Below are 19,830 nucleotides of genomic sequence, written 5' to 3'. Positions count from 1 at the left end.
CACTTCAAATAACCATATAACCTTTCTGGTTTTTACTTTCAGTACAGTAGTCAACAAATTACATGAGATATCAACACTTTTTTATAAAATAGGCTTTGTGTTAGATGGGTTTGCCCTTTTGTAGGCTAATGTAAGTGTTCTGAGCACTTTTAGCTAGGCTAAACTATAATGTTCAGTGCATTTTTGACTTGAGATATTTTCAATTTATGATGGATTTATTGGGACATAATCCCATTATAAGTTGAGGAATATCTGTATTGGCAAACTTGTTATTTTATCAAGCAAGTCAGCAGATTTCTTTACAACCAATAACCAAAAATTATGTGTATTGTTGATTGAATTAAATAACAAAAAATGATTTGCAAATGTAAGTGCTATTCAAATGTTCAATTAGCTTGAACATTTGAATAGTATAACTTTCGAATCTCCTAGTAAAGTTTGCAGCACTACACAGAATCACGTTTTTTAAAAAAATTTCAGATCTGTTAAAAAAAGGATAATAATAAACACCTATGTAGTCAGCATCCAGTTTAATAAATAAAAATTACCGTATAATATAAAAGTAGATTCACAGACCAGTGGAAAAGAACAGAGAACCCAGAAATAAAGCCAAATACTTACAACCAAGTAACCTTTGACAAAGCAGACAAAAACATAAATTAGGGAAAGGACACTATATTCAATAAATGGTGCAGGGAAAATTGGATTGCCACATGTAGAAGAATGAAACTGCATCCCTATCTCTCAGTATATACAAAAATTAGCTCAAGATGGATCAAAGACTTAAATCTGGAAGATAACCTAGGAAAAAGTTTTCTTGACATTGACCTAGGTAAAGAATTTATGACAAAGACCCCAAAAGCAAATGCAACAAAAACAAAAATAAATAAATGGGACCTAATTAAACTAAAAAGCTCCTGCACAGCAAAAGAAATAATCATCAGAGTAAACCTACATAATTGGAGAAAACATTTGCAAACTACACATCCAACAAAGACCTAATATCTACAAGGAATTTACAAGGAACTCAATCAAAAGAAGGCATACAAATGGCTAACAAACATGAAAAAAAAAAGCTCAACACTGTTAATCATCAGGGAAATGCAAATTAAAACCACAGTGAGATACCACTTTTTTTTTTTTTTTTTTTTTTTTTTTGAGGCAGATTCTTGTTCTGTTGCCCAGGCTGGAGTGCAGTGGCATAATCTCGGCTCACTGCAACCTCCGCCTCCCAGATTCAAGTGATTCTCCTGCCTCAGCATCCCAAGTAGCTGAGATAACAGGCACCCATCACCACACCCAGCTAATTTCTGTATTTTTAGCAGAGACGAGGTTTCACCATGCTGGCCAGGATGGTCTCAAACTCATGAACTCAAGTGATTTATCCACCTCGGCCTCCCAGAGTGCTGGGATTACAGGCGTGAGCCACCAAGCCCAGCCAAGAATAGCCGTTATTAAAAAGTCGAAAAAGAATAGATGTTGGCATGGATATGGTGAAAAGAGAATGCTTAGTCACTTCTGGTGGGAATGTAAATGAGTACAACCATTACAGAAAACTATGGAGATTTATCAAAGAACTGAAAGTAGATCTGCCATTCACTTTGGCAATCACACTACTGGTTTTCTACCCAAAGGAAAAGAAGTCAATATATCAAAAAGACACTTGGACATGTATGTTTATTGCAGCACAATTCACAACTACAAAGATATGGAAACAACCCAGGTGCCCATCAAACAATGAGAGGATTTTTAAAATGTGATATATATGTACACCAGGGAATACTACTCAGTCATAAAAAAGAATGAAATAACACCTTTTGCAGCAGCTTGGAGCCAGAGACCATTATTCTAAGTGAAGTAACTTAGGAATGGAAAACCAAATACCACACGTTCTCACTTATAAGTGAGAGCTAAGCTATGGGTATGCAAAGGCATACAGAGTAAGTCTAATGGACATTGGAGACTCAGAAGCAGGAAGGGCGGAAAGGGGTGAGGAATAAAAAGCTACATATTAGGTATAATGTACACTACTCAGGTGACAGGTGCACTAAATTCTCAGACTTCAGCACCGTACAATTCTTCCGTGTAACTAAAAACCACTTGTACCCCAAAAGCTATTGAAATTAACAATACGTATTAATTTAAAAAGAAAGAAACAAAGAAAAGGTGAATTTGTTTTTAGTCCCAATGTCTAAGGAGAAACAGAGATTAATAGCAAAGAGATGTTTAAATGGGTGGGGGCAATATTTCCTTATTGTAAAAGACATATATCTTAAACAGAGGCCTTACTAATAGCTTAACAGGATTAGACCCCTCTCAGTAAAGTTTAAACTATGTCTTTTTGGAATTAAATTTGATTCTCATCCATTAAGTCAGGGCTTCTTGAACCTCTGAATGAATCACCCTTAATGCTTTATAATAATTTAACACAACATTATCCATCACATGGATGTCTCACCAGTGCATGGCCGTTAGTAACCAGACATCTCATGAACCTACTCATTCATATTTCATTTGAAAATAGTACTAGCCTTATATTTGTTGTAACAGTCGTGTTCATTATACTTATGGACAGAACATCTGGTCACTGTACTTCAAATGAATAAACTGCCATAACTCTTGGCCAGCTTTTAAGTTCCATTAGTGAAAACACTGATAAATCTCAAGGTTTTCAAATTTTATAATTTGTTCCATAAAGTGTGTGCCCCTATTACTATTAACAGACAAGGATATTGCAAACTGAGAAATAGTGTCTTCTGGAAATCACTTACAGAGCATCAAATAAGCCCTTACTTATGAACATGCTAGATGAATATCCTATAAAGTTATACATAGTTACTAAAGAATATGTAGGTGAACAACACTTTGCTTGTGTAAATCAATCCAAGTATTTACTAATGCCCCCCACAAGGGGAACTGAGCTGCCCCCTTTCCCCTAAGGCCTGATAGAGGAAAACCTGTACAGTATCATTGAATAACTCTGTTCTCATACAGCAAGCCAGCCATGCCTGATAATTCCTGTTGCCCTTTCTTTGTTCACGTGTGCCATATGATAGACTACACAAGCGTGGTGCTACCAAGCATCTACTTAATGAGCCCCAAAAACTATGGGTGCAAAAAAATAAAAAATAAGAAAAACAAAATCATTCTAATGGTCTCCAAAAATTCTGAATATGAGATCTGATTTTGGAGAAGAGAAGCATTTGATAGAATCACCAGAGGGAATATTGTAATAAATCTACCATTTTTACCTTTATACAAAACAAATTTAGGCCTGGAGTCTCTTGCATTTCTTTGTATTCAAATTTAGATGGATTTTTTTCCTCCTTGGAAGTCTTTGCGATCCCCCCAGAGATTTGCAATAAGCTGATGTCCACTTGTGCTGACAACCTTTCGCCATTTGTAAAGCAATTGCTGGCTTGCTTCTGAGAGCTGGTAGAAATTGAATGTCTGCCTCGGGACACCAAATTATGATGCAACACGAACTGTCCATCATGAACTGGGTGTCACCTGAACCACCAAATATAAAACTGAATTGCCGGGGCCGGGCGCGGTGGCTCAAGCCTGTAATCCCAGCACTTTGGGAGGCCGAGACGGGCGGATCACGAGGTCGGGAGATCGAGACCATCCTGGCTAACATGGTGAAACCCCGTCTCTACTAAAAAATACAAAAAACTAGCCGGGCGTGGTGGCGGGCACCTGTAGTCCCAGCTACTCAGGAGGCTGAGGCAGGAGAATGGCGTAAACCCGGGAGGCGGAGCTTGCAGTGAGCTGAGATCCAGCCACTGCACTCCAGCCTGGGCGACAGAGCGAGACTCCGCCTCAAAAAAAAAAAAAAAAAAAAAAAAAACTGAATTGCCTAGCAGGAATTCATTATAAAACAGAAGTGGAATATACAAAACTGGATCTGAACAGGTCCAGAATACACAGATATGCTGCATAAGCAGGGGACTTTGTAATTCCAACTACTCTTCCACCTCTCCCTCGCCCTACACTGACAGCCTCATGAGGAATTCCCTATGAGCAGTTAATGGAGGAAGAAAGAGCATGGGCCTGGATTTGCATGCTAGGTCAGCCCCAGATGAATGAGAATGGCCTCTCCACTACAGTGAACCTCACTCAGTGGAGGCTTCAAAGTCACTAATGAAAGAAAATCTCTCCAGCGGGCAGAACTTGAAGCAGCATATCTAGTTGTACACTTTGTTTGGAAGGAGATATTTTCTGAGGTACACATCTACATTGACTCATGGGCAGCATCTTAACAGGTTGACCACCTTTCAGGCACTTAAACGAAAAACAATATTGGAAAAGCAGTAAAAAGGAAGTCTGGGAAAGAACTACATAAAATGGTCAGAGTATTAAGATATCTGTGTCTCAAGTAAACGCTCTTTAAAATACTAGGGTTTCCTAATTCCAGGGTTCTCAACCATGACACAAACTTACTGTATGCAGAGCATCCAGATTGGCTGCTCCATATCACCCAGTGGAACTTAGAAGCAAGGAGAACTAATGCAAATATGAAGCTCATGCTACCTGCTGGGCCAAGGGTAATAAAGACCTTTGTCTCTGACCCAGGAGTCTCATGTTTTTTTGTCAGTATCCATGGAACAGTAGCAGGCAAACTTATTAGTATAGAAGTGACATAACATCTCAGGCTTTTCACAGTTGTTGGAAGTTCTGGCAATGAGGACGAGATGCTGACAGAGAGACGGCTTTCAGAAAGAGGAAAGTACAATAGCCTCTTTGCAGGCCTGGTTGGAAGATCTGAGAGACTCCTGGGGATCCAGTAGTGACTGCTCTCATCCAAGTAGTGAGTGAGAGGTGTAGAATGAGGATACTCACTGTTCTACCTGTTAATGGGGTTGAGAGGTAAGGGTTAGGATTGAAGCAAGCTGTCCAAATGGTGCTTGGCGATTGTTCGTTCTCTTCTGGGCGGAAGGAGGGAGGGGCATTATTATGATGAAACAGTAAGCCCCATGGCACCAGCCAACAAGCAATAAGGCAGTGGACACTAGTTAAGAGGTCCCCACAACTAAAATAAATAGTGTTGGTAGTGAGGATATAGATGTTTGGGTAGACCGCAAACAGAATTTGTTTACTTAAACCTGGATCACCACCAGTCACTTGAAACTGAAAGTAAGAGCAGATTGCTTACTGACACAGAGCCGTACTTAAGAGCCTGGTAAAATCATTGCTCTCTGCCCCAGAGACAAACATTATCTTTATCTCGCTAGGCTATTACTTTCTATAGTAAGTTTGAAATGTCTCTTAAATGTCTTTGTGAAGATGTCAAATAAGCACTTGGATTTATAAGTCTAGAATTCTGGGGAGAAGTCAGGGCAAGAAATAGAGATTTGGGAGTACTTGGTATATAACTAACGTTTATTGGGTACTTACTACATGCCAGGCATTTCAAAGCAGTTTATGAATATTTTCTCAGTTGCACTCCCAACATCCCTGTGAGGTTGGCACTGTGTTATTGTCTTTATTTTAAAGATGAAGAAACAGAAAATTTCCCCAAGGCCACATAGCTACTGGGAGCAAAACCAGAAGAAAAACCCAGGCAGGTTGACCCCAGAGCCCATGTTTATTACTACTATGCTGTGCTACCTGGTACACAGATGGTATTTAAAGACTTGGGATGAGATGAGGATACCCATGGGTAGTATGTAGAGAAAAGGGGACTGAAGTACTGCAACATTTAATGATGCCCTTCAGAATTTCCAATTCCTCTTGTCTGGTTCTACACTTAATAGACAAATGCTAATTTATCAATTTGAACTGTCCCATCAGGAATATACCTGTACAAATTACCAACTCCTGTTCTCAAACTAGATCTATCAGTTGTTGTAAATTGATAAATTAACATTCTTATTTATAATTGCTCTTTTACATGTATGGCTGGTTTTATTCCATTTCCAGAATGTTATTTCCCTTTAATTAATTAATGAAGACAGAATGTCTGGACCAGTAACGACCTCCTAAGATACTGACACTCTGTGAGGTACTATCTGAAGCAAACAGGCCTTCTTCGGCATCTCTTTGGCCACAATATGGCACCATACCAGGAATCTGAGGAAGCAGAGGTTCCACGTGGTTTGTTGAAAATTCAAGGGGAAAACAACATCTGAACTGAAAATGCTTAACTCAGAGCTCTCCTCAAATAGTAAATACTATTTCAGGAACTGTTGATAAGCTTTGGCAAGATGCTGCCCTCAGAAAGAACCATGGCAGCTGAGAAATAGTGAGTACCAGGTATGGGTTCTGTGGTATAAGCATGAGGGGCTCCGCAAAGGTCCTCTTCTCTTTAGTGTCAAGCAATTATGCGTACATATACACAGGGTACATTAGATGTTCCAATTCTTCTCCCTGTCTTTGATTTTATTCTTAAAACAAAAGATTCATTTGTAACTTTTATTCCAGTTGCCGTCACTGAGTCTTAGTAAAATAACAGTCCCTTAGTTGTTCAGAAATTCATTTTTATTTTTAGTTATATGGCTACATAATAGTTGTACATATTTATAGAGCACATATGATGCTTTTATACAGGCATATAGTATGTAATGATCAAATCAGGGTAATTGGGGTATTCATCACTTCAAGCATTTATTTATCATCATTTCTTTGTGTTAGGAACATTCCAATTCAACTATTTTAGTTATTTTTAAATATACAATAAATTGTTGTTAACTACAGTCACCCTGTTGTGCTACCAACTACTACAACTTATTCATTCTATTTAACTGTATTGTTGTATCCATTAACCATTCCCTTTTAATCCCCCTGTACCTTCTATTCTCCCCAGCTTCTGGTAACCATCATTCTAGTCTCTATCTCCATGACTTCAGTTTTTTTTTAGCTCCCATATGTGAATGAGTACATGCAATATTTGTCTTTTTGTGACTGGCTCGTTTTATTTAATATAATGTCCTCCAGTTCCATCCATGTTGTTATAAATAACAGAATTCCATTGTATATTTGTATCACATTTCCTTTATGCATTCCTCCATTGATGGACATTTAGGTTGCTTCCGTATCTTGGCTATCATAAATAGTACTGCCATAAACATGAGAGTGCAGTTATCTCTTCAATATACTGATTTCCTTTCTTGTGGGCATACACCCAGCAGTGGGATTGTTGGATCATATAGTAGTTCTGTTTTTAGTTACTTGAGGAACCTCCATACTGTTCTCCATAGTGACTGTACTAATTGACATTCCCACCAACAGTGCACAAGTATTCTCCTTGCTACACATCCTTGCCAGCCTTCTCAAGAAATATTTTGGCAACTTCCAAGGTCCAATTATTTTGACACTCAATTTTTAGACAGCAATTACTTGTATAGAGTTTGGTTATTGAAGAGAATGAGGAAGCTCTTGCTAGTCAAAAAGATTTTGTGCCCCATCCTTTATTTCAAGGAAACCTTTCCTGACAACCTTGGTCAGGTTCCTACTGTAAGATCCCATAGTCGCCTATACATCAACACTACATTCATCATCTTTGAAATTAACTGATTACTATCTGAGAACAAAGACTATATCTGTGTTATTCATTGCCATGCCACCAATACCTAGCATAGTTCCTGGCACATAGAAGGTGCTTAACAAATATTGGTTAAATGACAGAATGAGTGAAAAGCACTAAACACAGATAAGACAGCTTCCAGCAACATTTAACTACAAGATTGTCAAGATCTTGAAGTTTGTGCAGTGACCAAGACTTGGGCAAATAAACTTGAGAAGATATTTCTAAATTATTGATATATGATGCTACCTACAATTATTGAAATATGATGTTACTTTTGTGAAAGGAAAATGAATCTTGGGGCCCCAAAATCACTAAGCTAAATGGAAAAGTCAACCAAGGAACTGCTTAGGGCAAACCTGCCTCCCATTCTCTTGAAAGTCACCCCTCTACTCACTGAGATAAATGCACGTATGATTGCCTCCTTTGGAGAGGGTAATCAGAAACTCAAAAGAATGCAACCATTTGTCTCTTATCTACCTATGTCCTGGAAGCCCCTTCCTCACTTCGAGTTGTCCCACCTCTGCTTCAAGTTGTCCTGCCTTTTCCAGACCAAACCAATGTTCATCTTACATATGTTAATTAATGTCTCATCTCTCCCTAAAATGTATAAAACCAAACTGTGCTCTGACCACCTTGGGCACATGTCATCAGGACCTCCTGAGACTGTGTCATGGGTGTGTGTCCTCAACCTTGGAAAAATAAAGTTTCTAAATTAACTGAGACCTGTCTCAGATATTCAAGGTTCACACTTTCATTCTATACCCATAGAAATTAATGCAAATATTGAAGTATATTAAGTCACCTTATCATGCTATCTCAACATGGTAAAACTCATGAATTTCCTCTGTTCTATTGGTCATTGATATGGTTTGGCTGTGTCCCCACCCAAATCTCATCTTAAATTGTAGTTCCCATAATCCTCATGTGTCATGGGAGGGACCAGATGGAGATAATTGAATCATGGGGGTGATTGCCATCATGCTGTTCTCATGATAGTGAGTTCTCACAAGATCTGATGGTTTGATAAGGGGCCACCCCCTTCAGCTGGCACTCACTTCTCTCACCTGCTGCCATGTAAAACATACCTGTTTTGCCTTCTGCCATGATTGTAAGTTTCCTGAGGCTTCCCTAGTCATGAGGAACTGTGAGTCAATTAAACCTGTTTTCTTCATAAATTATCCAGTCTTGGGTATATCTTCATAGCAGCATGAAAACAGGCTAATACAGAAAATTGGTACCACAGAGAGTGGGGTACTGCTATAAGGATATCCAGTTATGTGGAAGTGACTTTGGAACTGGGTAGCAGGCAGAAGTTAAAACAGTTTGGAGGGCTCAGAAGAATACAGGAAAGTTTGTAACTTCCTAGAGACTTGGAGGGCTCAGAAGACAGGAAAATATGGGAAAGGTTGGAAGTTCCTAGAGACTTGTTGAATGGCTTTGACCAAAATGCTGATAGTGATATGGACAGTGAAGTCCAGGCTGAGGTGGTCTCAAATGGAGATGAGGAACTTGTTAAGAACTGAAGTAAATGTCACTCTTGCAATGCAAAGAGACTGGCAGTTTTTGGTTCTCATTCTCTCTCCTGCTGCCAAGTGAGGAAGAATGTGTTTGCTTCCCCTTCCACCAGAATTGTAAGTTTCCTGAGGCCTCCCTAGCCATGAGAAACTGAGTCAATTAAACCAGTTTTGGGTATTTCTTCATAGCAGCATGAGAATGGACTAATACAGTCACGTTGGCCAAAAAAAATTCTAGCCAAAGATAATTTATATTGTAAACTGCTCCTTTAATTTCTGTGGCCTTTAGTGATAAGATCTCATCATGGCTCTTTTCTGTGTCATTTTAAATGTCTCATTGGATCAATGAAGTTGCCTACTGAACTGCTTTTGTATAAACTCCACACATAAGGCCTATCTCGCAACATATCATTTAAGATTCTCATAAAATCACAATTTGATACAGGTGGTGCAATTTTATAGCATGAGCAACAATGACTTTACCAAACTATTTATTACATTCATAAAATGTAGACCTCTTAACAATTTTGATCTCTTGCATCAATTATCTTAGAGTTAAGTAAGGCATGTTTAGGACCCTCAAATTGTCAGGGGTATATTAAGCTTCTTTTAGGGCATTGCTACTCAAAATAAGGTCTGTAGAACAGCAGCAGCAGCACCTGGTGCTTAATACTGTGTTGCCCCGGGACGCATATGTTGAAGCCTAACCCCCAGTTTGATGTTATTTGGAGATGCAGCCTTTGGGAGGTAATTAGATTTAGATGAGGTTATGAGACTAGGGCACTTGTGATGGAATTAGTGCCCTTACAAGAAGAGACATAAGAAACCTGGCTCTCTCACTGTCTCTCTCTCTCTCTCTCTCTTTCTCTGCCATGTGAGGGCACAGCAAGAAGGCAGCATCTTATAAGCCAAGAAGAGATCCCTCATCAGATCCAAACCATGCTTGCCAGCCTGATCTAGAACTTCCAGCCTTAAGAACTATGAGGAGTAAATTTCTGGATTTTAAGCCACTCAGTCAGTCTATGGTATTTTGCTATGGCAGCCTGAGCTGACTAAGACACCGGGGCACCTGTTCAAAATGAAGAAACTCAGACCCTACCCCAGACCTGTTGAATCAGGATCTGTATTTCACATAATCCTCAAGTGATTTGTACACTTGCTATATGTACCACTGAAGTTTGAAAAACTTTATTTTGGGGACCTATTTCAAGACAGAGTAAAAACCCAATGAACATTTCAATTACAGGAAAAAGGTTGCCCAGCATCGAATTCTTCAATATGCTCCAAATCAGAAGTACACAATCTCGTACCAGTCACTGAAAATGAAATCTACAAGGTCAGTTTTCCCTGCATACGGTTTGGCTCTGCTTTCACTTTAACTGGATTCCATCTTTGAGGCCGGAGGTACTGTGTTAAGATATAAGTAAACTAGCAGAAGACAAGAAGTCTTTCAACAAGTGTTCTTTATTACAGTAAAAACCATCCCAGCCAACGCCACCGTAAAATCACACATTCGTATGTCAAAGAGAACTAACAGGAACTTGAAAGGAGCGAAAATCTTCACTAAGTTAAATCACATGTTTCCTGACTCATTTAAGTCCCCTCATGCAAATTTTTGGTTGTCCCAGTATTATTGATGGACCAACAGAGCTTCAGCTTCCTCTTCAGTGGTCTTTAACAGATTTCCAAGCTCCAGAGTGACACTGTTAAGGGATTCAAGGGAAACAGCACACACCTGTACTTTTTGCCCCCTGCATCACAAGTACCTATAATACTATCACTTTTATTACTAGAGCAGTATCTAGAACTAGGTAAAGTTGTGCTTGATGTCTTCTTAGTCAGGTTTTTTTTAAAATAGAGTTTGTTTGTTTGTTTGTTTGTTTGTATTTATTTATTTATTTATTTTTGAGATGGAGTCTTGCTCTGTTGCCCGGGCTGGAGTGCAGTGGCACAATCTCAGCTCACTGCAGCCTCCACCTCCCGGGTTCAAACAATTCTCATGCCTTGACCTCCCAAGTTCCTGGAATTACAGGCACATTCTACCAAAATAATTTTTGTGTTTATAGTAGAGACACGGTTTCACCATGTTGGCCAGGCTGGTCTAGAACTCCTGACCTCAAATGTAAAAGACTTTTTAGAGTAGTTTTAGTTTCATGCGAAAATTGAGTGGAAGGTACAGGGATTTTTTTTATACATGCCCTGCCCCCACACTTGCATGGACTCTCCCATTATCAACATCCCCCACCAGAGTGGTACATTTGTTAAAATTAATCACTCAAAGCTCATAATTTACATTAGACTTCACTACTGGTACTGTATATCCTATGGGTTTGGAAAAATTTATAATGCCAAGTATCCACATTTATAGCACATACACAGTAGTTCCACTGCCCTAAAAATCCTAAAAATCCAGTTTCACTTTTAACCACATACTTACCCTAAGTGAAGCAACAGCATGACCTAATTGTGCCCAAAAGCAAGAAGGGACAAGACACAACCGAAGACCTCATACTCCTAATTATTTTTTCTTTTTTTTTTTTTTTTTTTTTTGAGACAGAGTTTCGCTCTTGTCACCCAGGCTGGAGTACAATGGCCCAGTCCTGGCTCACTGCAACCTCTGCCTCCCGGGTTCAAGTGATTCTCCTGCCTCAGCCTCCTGAGTAGCTGAGATTACAGGTGTGCACCACCACACCCAGCTAATTTTTGTATTATTAGTAGAGATGGGGTTTTACCATCTTGGCCAGGCTAGTCTGGAACTCCTGACCTCAGGTGATCCACTCACCTCGGCCTCCCAAAGTGCTGGGATTATAAACGTGAACCACTGCACCCAGCCATACTCCTGATTTTTATAACCTTATAACCAAAGTCATTCCTGTTACAGGATATCAGAGTACAGATGGCTATTTTTGAGAAGCGACACCAAAATAGTTTACATATCAGGCTCAATACCCTCATACACTGTTGGCTTCAGTCTGCCTTTTACAGATGGTATTTACCACCTCCAGGAAAACAGTGTACTTCCTTGGGTTGCCTACAACATATGACAAAATAAAATTTCCCAACTTATCTTGTAAAAGTCCCATGAGCTCCAAGGGGAGGGGGCCAATGTTTTATTTATCTTTGTATCACAATGCCTACCACACAGTAAGTGTGCCCCCAAAACTTGCTGAGATGAAAGGAGAGAAGCCAATGCCTTGGCCAGGTTTCCCAACTCTAAACCAGTACCTTCTCCCACTATTCTACATACTTAAATGTGGCATTCGCTGTTATGAGCAGGTAGGATATCATGTCTGCCCTGTCCTTTGTACCAAGGGAAATGGATCCCATTCTCAGCCTAAAAAGAAACTAGGGAACTGGACAGGGATGACTATTCTCCAAGATTTACTATGTAGGTGGTCCCTTATGATCTCTCTAGCATCTTCCATGACCTGGTGTATACTAACGCTGCAGTGTTTTCCAAAGGCTGACTTTCCCCTACCCCAGCCTTCCTGGCAACTGGAAGAGCATTACTATCACATGCCTAAAGTACAAAAAAGCCAAGGGTTACATTAAGCAAGCTGACTTTCAATTTGTAGAAGCCATTAAGCTATCCCAAACAAACAAACAAACAAACAAAATTAAAATTAAAAAATAAAAAATGAATAACAAATCAGTGAGACCTTGGGCTAAAGATCTTTATGTCTCCTCATCCAGAGCCCCAGCCCCCAGTTCCCCCTCTCAGCTGTATTTCAAAGGCAAAGGCTAAAAAACAAAAATCACACATGGGCAGCATATGTAATCACATATAATCACATATAATGTCATGAAGTGCCAGGCATGACCCTGACAATCCACCAAGCTGGGTCCCTAACTTCAGTGCTATGTGAAGTACTCCCATGGAAAACACATCCTTTCAGACAAAAGTTACAAATACTCTTTGCTGCATGACAAATGGTCAGGATTATCACTTTTGCTTGCAGCAAACCTCTAGAGAAAATATGATCTTATCAATCAAATATTGAGGTCTGGCTTTAAATCTATGAATTCCTGGGGCCAGCATTACAGGAGGAGGTCCCTGAGGTTAACTAGGCTCCTCAAGGGTCCACCAAGGTTAGCTCAGAGAGGGCAGGACCATATCCAATATCTTTACCAGAGAAAGTACTTTAGCATCAGGCTGGGAACATCATAGGCACTAAATAAAGAATAAACTTAAAAGGTGTTTACTATACTTCACTGTTGAGAACAAGAATAATTTCAGAGGCATGCTAAGGTAGAAATCTGGTCACAATGTAAGTCACAAGTTGACTCTGAAATGAACTGAAAACAGCAAGTGAAACTACTCTACAAGCCTAGTTACAAAAAGAACAGAGCCGTGAGAATGGGCATGCAGTTTCAAGGGGAAGTATTTTTGTTTGTTTTCACATGAGAAAGACTGGAGTGTAATTTTAAAGGGAGAAGTAAGTACATGATCCCTTTCATGAGCCCCTATTGTATTGTTAGTTGTTAAGTTCATTATTCATTCAATAATTTTTTATTGAGCACCAACTATATGCGAGGAACTGGTTTCGATTCTAGGAATACTTAGATGAACAAAACAATCTCAAGGTAAGGGTGTTTCCCCATCTTGAGCCTTAAACAAACTCCCTAGATTTCTTGAAGAAGGAAACTCCCCGAGCTCCTTGGAATTCAGCCAGGGTTTGTCTACACTCTGCCTGAGAACACACCATGAAGCCTTGCACTAGGGTCACCCGGCCTGTCACCCCTGTAAATTGGGTCATCCTCCAGGATGGAGCCTCTCTTGCCTTTGCATCCCCAGAGCCTGGCAGAGTATGAGGCAGGGGAGAAGAGGAGGAAATCTAGTGAATAGGCCATCTCCATACAGAAATGCTTGTTTTTAACCTTAGTAGGCTGTTTACATGTGAAGCATCTTGCCCAAAGTCACAGAGGTCAGGTCCAGGTAAGACTGGGAGAAGGGCCCCAATCTCTTGAGGATGATTTTAGTGCCTGTTTACATGCATTACAGTGACAACGGAGCAATGAGCTCTCTACATATTTAAAACTAAGACACATACTTCAGAAACTTGTCTCAACGAATTGTGATGAGCTGTCACCATTGACTGAAATCTCAATTATCCCCTGAAATTCCTATGGCACTTTCTGTTTTAGAAAGACGTTTTAGAAACCCACTCCTGTACTAGAGGCCATACAGATGCAAGCTTGCTCAGGAGAGTGGACCCAGGAAGTAATCTTTCTTTCTCTATCCTGACAACTACACCAGGCAGTGGTTGAGTCCTCATATTCTTGTTTCTCTCTCTTTAGAATCAGGATTCGGAATAAGCAATTTCCTTTTTCATTTTCCCATTTCTCTCCAACACACCCTGAAGGCCTGCAGAGCAATGATGGGCTCACACTGCCCCCTCCTGCCCATTCCCTCCCTAACAAGGAGTATATATTCATTCTCCCCGGCCCTCTTTTGCTCCCATTCCTGTAAAGAAAGAAAAGCAACAGAATGCCCCCACAAAAGTCAAATGTCTTTATTTTATATAAAAAAAAAATTTGTACAGTTTTAGTTCCTATGTTTAAGAAAAAAACCCTAAAATTGCCATAATGTTTAGATCCACTGCAAACTGTAGAAACAAGCTTTTTATATATTAAAAAAAATTTACATTTTACAATTTTCTACATGCATGCACAAGGTCTCAGCTCTGTAACCCCCCCAAAAAAAGAAAAAAAATCTAGATCCAACAGTGGAAAATTCTACATTTACAATCTCACTTGGAAAGGACTCAAAAAGCCCCCTTTCTTTTGCGCACAGAAGAACAAATCACAACAATCACACACCAGGACTGAATCCATCAGCAGATACTGCCCCATGGGAAGGGCAGAGGAAGGAGAAGACAGACAGACTGACAGACACCACAGAGGAACAGGGGAGTTCGCCTGGGAAAGAAGAGAAGTACAAACCCTGGGGAAAAGATGTGCCAAATGAGAAAGTTCCGGAGAGCCCGATGTCTCATCACAGGTGTTACATCAGGGTTTGCCATTGGAATACCGAGTGGAGATGGGAAAGAGAAAAGTAAAGGACTGAAATGGGAGGGGAAGAGGAAGAAAAGATGAGAGACAAGAGGGAAATAAACAAGAAAAAAAAAACAAAGAGAGCACAAAGACTAGTTTAGGAGAAAGGACCAATGAGGACAGTGGCAGAGTGGCGAGGTAGGTGAAGGACTGAGGCACAGCGTCCTGGTGTGGAGGGAGGAAGGGCAAGCGTTCCGAGGTGGTGAAAAGGAAGGCCTGCTAGGCACGGTGGGGATGGGCGAGGATGCCATGAGTCACACAAAAGAGAGTACTGGAGAGGCCCAGCCACAGCAGCCCTGTGGTGTCCAGGGGGTAAGAGGTGGGCACACCCCCACAGCAGGAGAATAAGCAGATCCAGCGCATGATGGGACAGACACAGTGGGGAAACCGCTCAGAGGGACTGAGTCAGCCGCACACCCCACAGTAGTTTACAGCATGGAGACAACTTCCCACAGAGGAGAAGCAGAGGACAAACACATGGCCATACGTCTGACAGTTCATCCTGACATTTTAAAAAACAATAGTAATAATAATAATAATAACAATGAAAGAAGACAAAGATACCACAGTTCTGACGCAAAAGACCAAAATGCTACCATTCTCAGGCACAGCCCTTAGTGCTTAGAGAGAGAGTTGGAGGAGAAAATTCTTTTTTTAAGGAAAGGGGAATGAAAAAAAATCACAGTGATTAAAAACATGGCAGGATCTTAAAATAAACACTCCCCTGCCCCTAACCTAGGACAGCAACTAAGATCCCAAATCCTTTCCCTCTCTCCAACCCCAACCTGCTCCTCAGACCACACCACACTCCATCCTGCCCCCAAAGGCAATGGCCCCGGTCACCATCCAGGCCCTGTTTTCCAGGATAGTGAGGTATTTATGTGACTAAGAAGGGACTCCTCTGACACAAGGATTTTGAAGAGAAGAAAAGAGACAGACCCCCAGAACAGGACGTATTTCATACAGGCCTATCTCGTAACCCTGGCCCCAGCCAGAGGCCGTGCCTAAGCGAGCTCCACAACCCACCCCTTTGGGGACAAGGTAGGCATTGGCCAATGAGCCCCTCTCTGGCATGTGGTGGGTGAACAGGTGAACTTTTGCAGAAAGGACAGCAGGAGAAACCCCGATCGCTAGGCTCCATCATTCCCAGGACTGGCACTACACAGAGAGGGAGCCTCCCAGGTGAGACCCTGAGGATCTTATCCCAGGATGTGCTCTGCAAGGTAAGTACCAACGAGTCTTCCAGGGAAAAGAAGGGCCTACAAAGGGACACTGTGAGTTACTCAGAGGAATGGCCTAGTCATTGCAGCCATTGGAAAGGTCCTCCATGTGGATCCTGGCTAGATGTATATGGGTACTTCCTAATTCTATTTTCCTTGGCAAAAATGTTTGAGTCAAAGGCTCAGATTTTTATTGAAAAGATTTATTAGAGGACCAGCAAATTTTGCTCAAAATGAGATCTAAATTATCAAGAATTTGGATTTGGTGCAAAGACTATGGAAGCTAAAATGGGGTGAGGGGTGAAGTACCTACAAAAGGCAGTGATCCTTGTCCCTTTACCCAGTACAGAGGGAGCCCAGAGCTCAGAGAATCAGGCAAGGAGAAAAGGGGTGGGGACCCTGGAAGGCCAAGGAAACCAGACCCCTGAGGCAAAGAACTGGACTTAAGGCAGGGGATGAGGAGGAGCTGCCAGCTCTTCCCCAAAAGAGATGAGGCAACAGGTCTCTGGAGTCAAGAGAAGACAGCAGGACAGGGGTGGCTGATGACAAAAACAAAAACATTTGTCTAAGACCACAGGGGCTGGGTCAGGGTCTGCAAGCCACTAAGTCTGTACAGGACTTACCATCCTTCACTGGGAGGAGCAGGGAGGAAAGTGAGGGTAGGGTCAGGGAGCAGGAGTCAATGATGGGGGTCTCTCCAAACTCTCAGGGATCTATTCAGCCCTCCTCCTCAGGGACTGCCTAGGAAAGACACATTGGAACAAAGGTACCTTCCCCCAAGTCCCTGGAAAAGTCGTCACAGAGAGTTTCCACTTGTTTGCCTATGGTCACGTGACCATACAAACCAAAAACGTTAGGTGGAGATTTCTGGGGAAAGGATGGGATCCTTCTTTGCTCTAAAAATATATGTGGAAGCAAATGCTCCTGGCAAGGAGATTCCTAACTCAGACTGTGTGGCAGGAGTATCCCTGCCCCAGAACCCAGGGTTTGTTGTGGCTGGTGTGAGGAACAGGAGGGCTAGTTGCTGCCCTGGAGGAGTCTGGCACTGTGGCTCTCTGGAGTCATGACCATGTGCCCCAGAGAAACCCTGCTGGGGCCACTGAAGAGAAATGCTACAAGAACTTGCGTTTGTGAGTCGAGGTTCAGGAGGGGAAGGTACAATTAGCAGGGTCCTGTGCCCTTTCAGGAGAGACTGCAATCTGGGAAAAGACTAGGTAGGGAAAGAAGAGGGAGAGAGGCACTGATTCCTGCAGGGCCTAGAGTAATACAAAAGTTGTTGGGGGCAGGGGAGAGGGGTCCTTCCCAGGTACTGTTGACAGCAGGATGGCCCAGGTTCACATGGGGTAAAATAAGGAAGAGGCAAGGAGAGAAGGTGGGGGTAAGTTAATTCAAGTAAAAAAAAAAAAAAAAAAAAAACAAGAGCAAGAAGAAGAAGGGTGGCAGGAATGTGGCTGGGCCTGAGAACCAAGCCCCCTCCCACCCCCTCAGGAGCCCCCCAGAGTCTCCCGTTCCCCCTGCTGTTGCACAGTCACACTGAGGTCTCAGACTGCAGCCTCATGACAAACTTGTGCGACTTGGGATCCACAAATTCCTCGGAGAGTTTGAAGAATGGGACCTTCTTAGTGCTGACCACCAGGCTGAAGTCCTGGCGTTTTAAGAGGAAAACGATGCCATCCTTGAGCCCGTTGGTCACCGGCTCCTCGCTCACCAGTGTCCACTGTTTGGCCAGCCAGCGTTCCTTGTGGTACTGGATAGTAGGTCCAGCCGCCAAGTATCGCTCCAAGAAGGCCTGAAGAGGAAAGAAGGGGCTGAATAAAAATTTCTGTCACCTATGCAGTATCCTTCATCTCCTGGGGCATAGTTTCCAAAGACAACAAGGACATCCCTGAGCTCACTCTATGCATATGAACTAGAACCTCAGAATGTTACAGCAGGAAGGGGCCTGAGATCATCTGCTTCAGACCCTCATTTTATAAATGAAGAAGCTGGAGTGCACAAGGGGATGTGGCTCATCAGATAGGACTGAACTCGGCTCCCCTGACCCCCATCTGCTGCTCTTCTCCCTGCACCAGGCAAGCCCTCCCTCATGCTTCCTTCCTTCCCACACAGCTTATATGATTAATGCCAAGCAGGTTTTGTTTTTTTGCACCAGGAGGGAGCCAGAGGTGTCAAGGTTAAAGTGCAACATCTTTAGTTACCTGCTCACCAAGGGTGGCTCAGGGAAAGCAATTCTTAGAAGCTGGCAATAGAGTTAAGGGTGGGCAACGGCTCAAAATGACACAAAGCCAAGACCAGCTAGTGGAGGTGAAGAGGGTAATGGGGGTAAAGGTGGGCCTTTGGATCTGGTAATTCCAGAGCCCTCATAGAGATAAGAACTAAGTCTCAGCCATCCCCAAAAATGGTCCTGAGGACTCCCTTCTCCTCATCCACCTAAAGACTTCACCCCACACAGATGGGGCAGGTGGAATAGGAATGAGAGAGAAGATTATAAAGAGGAGGTGATGAGGAGAGAGAAATGAGGTGGACAGTGAGGAAAGTAGTGAGAGAATCGGGGAAAATGAATGTGGGAAAGAAAAAGAGCTGGGGAAGGCAGAAGGATGCTGGCAGCAGGGCAGGCCTACCTTGGGCGTCATGTCATGCGTGATGCAGAATTCAAGGTGCTGCAGGATGCTCTCCATGGTGTGGTAGGGTTGCTGCTTGGTGGTCCGAAGGTACTTCTGCATGGCACGGGCCATGGATGCGAAGATGGCTTGGGCTGCCTCCCGGGGGTCCATCACCTCCCTGGGGTTCTTCTGCTCCTCTTCCTGCAGCCGCTTAATGTGAGTGAAGGCCTCTTCCACTGCCACTACAAGCCTAGGGGACAGGAGGGGACTGGGCCAGATGCCCACCTCTCTTTCCACCACCCCACCCCTCTCCCCTAGCTCCAACACTCCAGCCACCTGAATGAGGTCAGGCCTCTGTGCTCACCCAAAGCAATACGAAGCCAGGGGCAATCATGCCTTTCTCCCACTGGGAACAGTAAACAGTCACAGATTTCATTGAGCCCAACCCAGGGATTCAGAGGGCAAACTTAGTGTCAAACCCCAGAGAGACAACTGGGAACTGTGCTATAGGAAAGACAAAGCATTCCATCCAACTTTAAGGAAAACCTTCTTAAATAAGACCCCCAAATCATATTTCGCTGGGTCAACAATTCATAGATATGACTACATCAAAAAGACAGATTTCTATTCAACTATGATCGCATGGGCAACATTAACTGACATCTGATGGAGCTGGGGAAAATATACACATCTAAAACCAACAAGGGATTCATATCTAGAACATGCAAAGAATTTGCTACAATTTCTATCAAGAAGAAAAAGGCAGGAAGCCTAGAGAAAAAAGGGCAAAGGAGGTGAACAGAAAATTCACAAGAGGACTGAAAGGCTAAAGAATATACGAAGTAGTTACTGGCCAGCAATTAGAGAGATGCAAATGAAAATGTTAGTAAAATACTACTTTTCCATCAAAA

At 42.1% G+C, this 19,830-nt stretch overlaps 1 protein-coding gene across 2 annotated transcripts in view; it reads right to left on the bottom strand.

Moving 5' to 3' along the window:
- Positions 1-14,535: 14,535 nt before the first annotated feature.
- VANGL2 (VANGL planar cell polarity protein 2) overlaps positions 14,536-19,830 on the bottom strand; it is a 28,144-nt gene continuing 22,849 nt past the window's right edge. The window contains exons 7-8 of one of the 2 annotated variants that reach the window (XM_023214404.2): positions 18,938-19,169; positions 14,536-18,105 (exon numbers count right to left, since the gene is read on the bottom strand). In XM_023214404.2, coding sequence (XP_023070172.1) covers positions 17,845-18,105; positions 18,938-19,169 — 493 coding nt within the window. In that variant the 3' untranslated portion in view covers positions 14,536-17,844. The remainder of the gene's footprint in view (positions 18,106-18,937; positions 19,170-19,830) is intronic. The other variant, XM_023214405.1, reaches the window with a different exon arrangement.

The sequence above is a fragment of the Piliocolobus tephrosceles genome, chromosome 1 (genome assembly GCF_002776525.5).
Source record: "Piliocolobus tephrosceles isolate RC106 chromosome 1, ASM277652v3, whole genome shotgun sequence".
In the NCBI taxonomy this organism is placed as follows: Eukaryota; Metazoa; Chordata; class Mammalia; order Primates; family Cercopithecidae; genus Piliocolobus; species Piliocolobus tephrosceles.
This window is presented reverse-complemented; position numbering and strand designations above follow the sequence as displayed.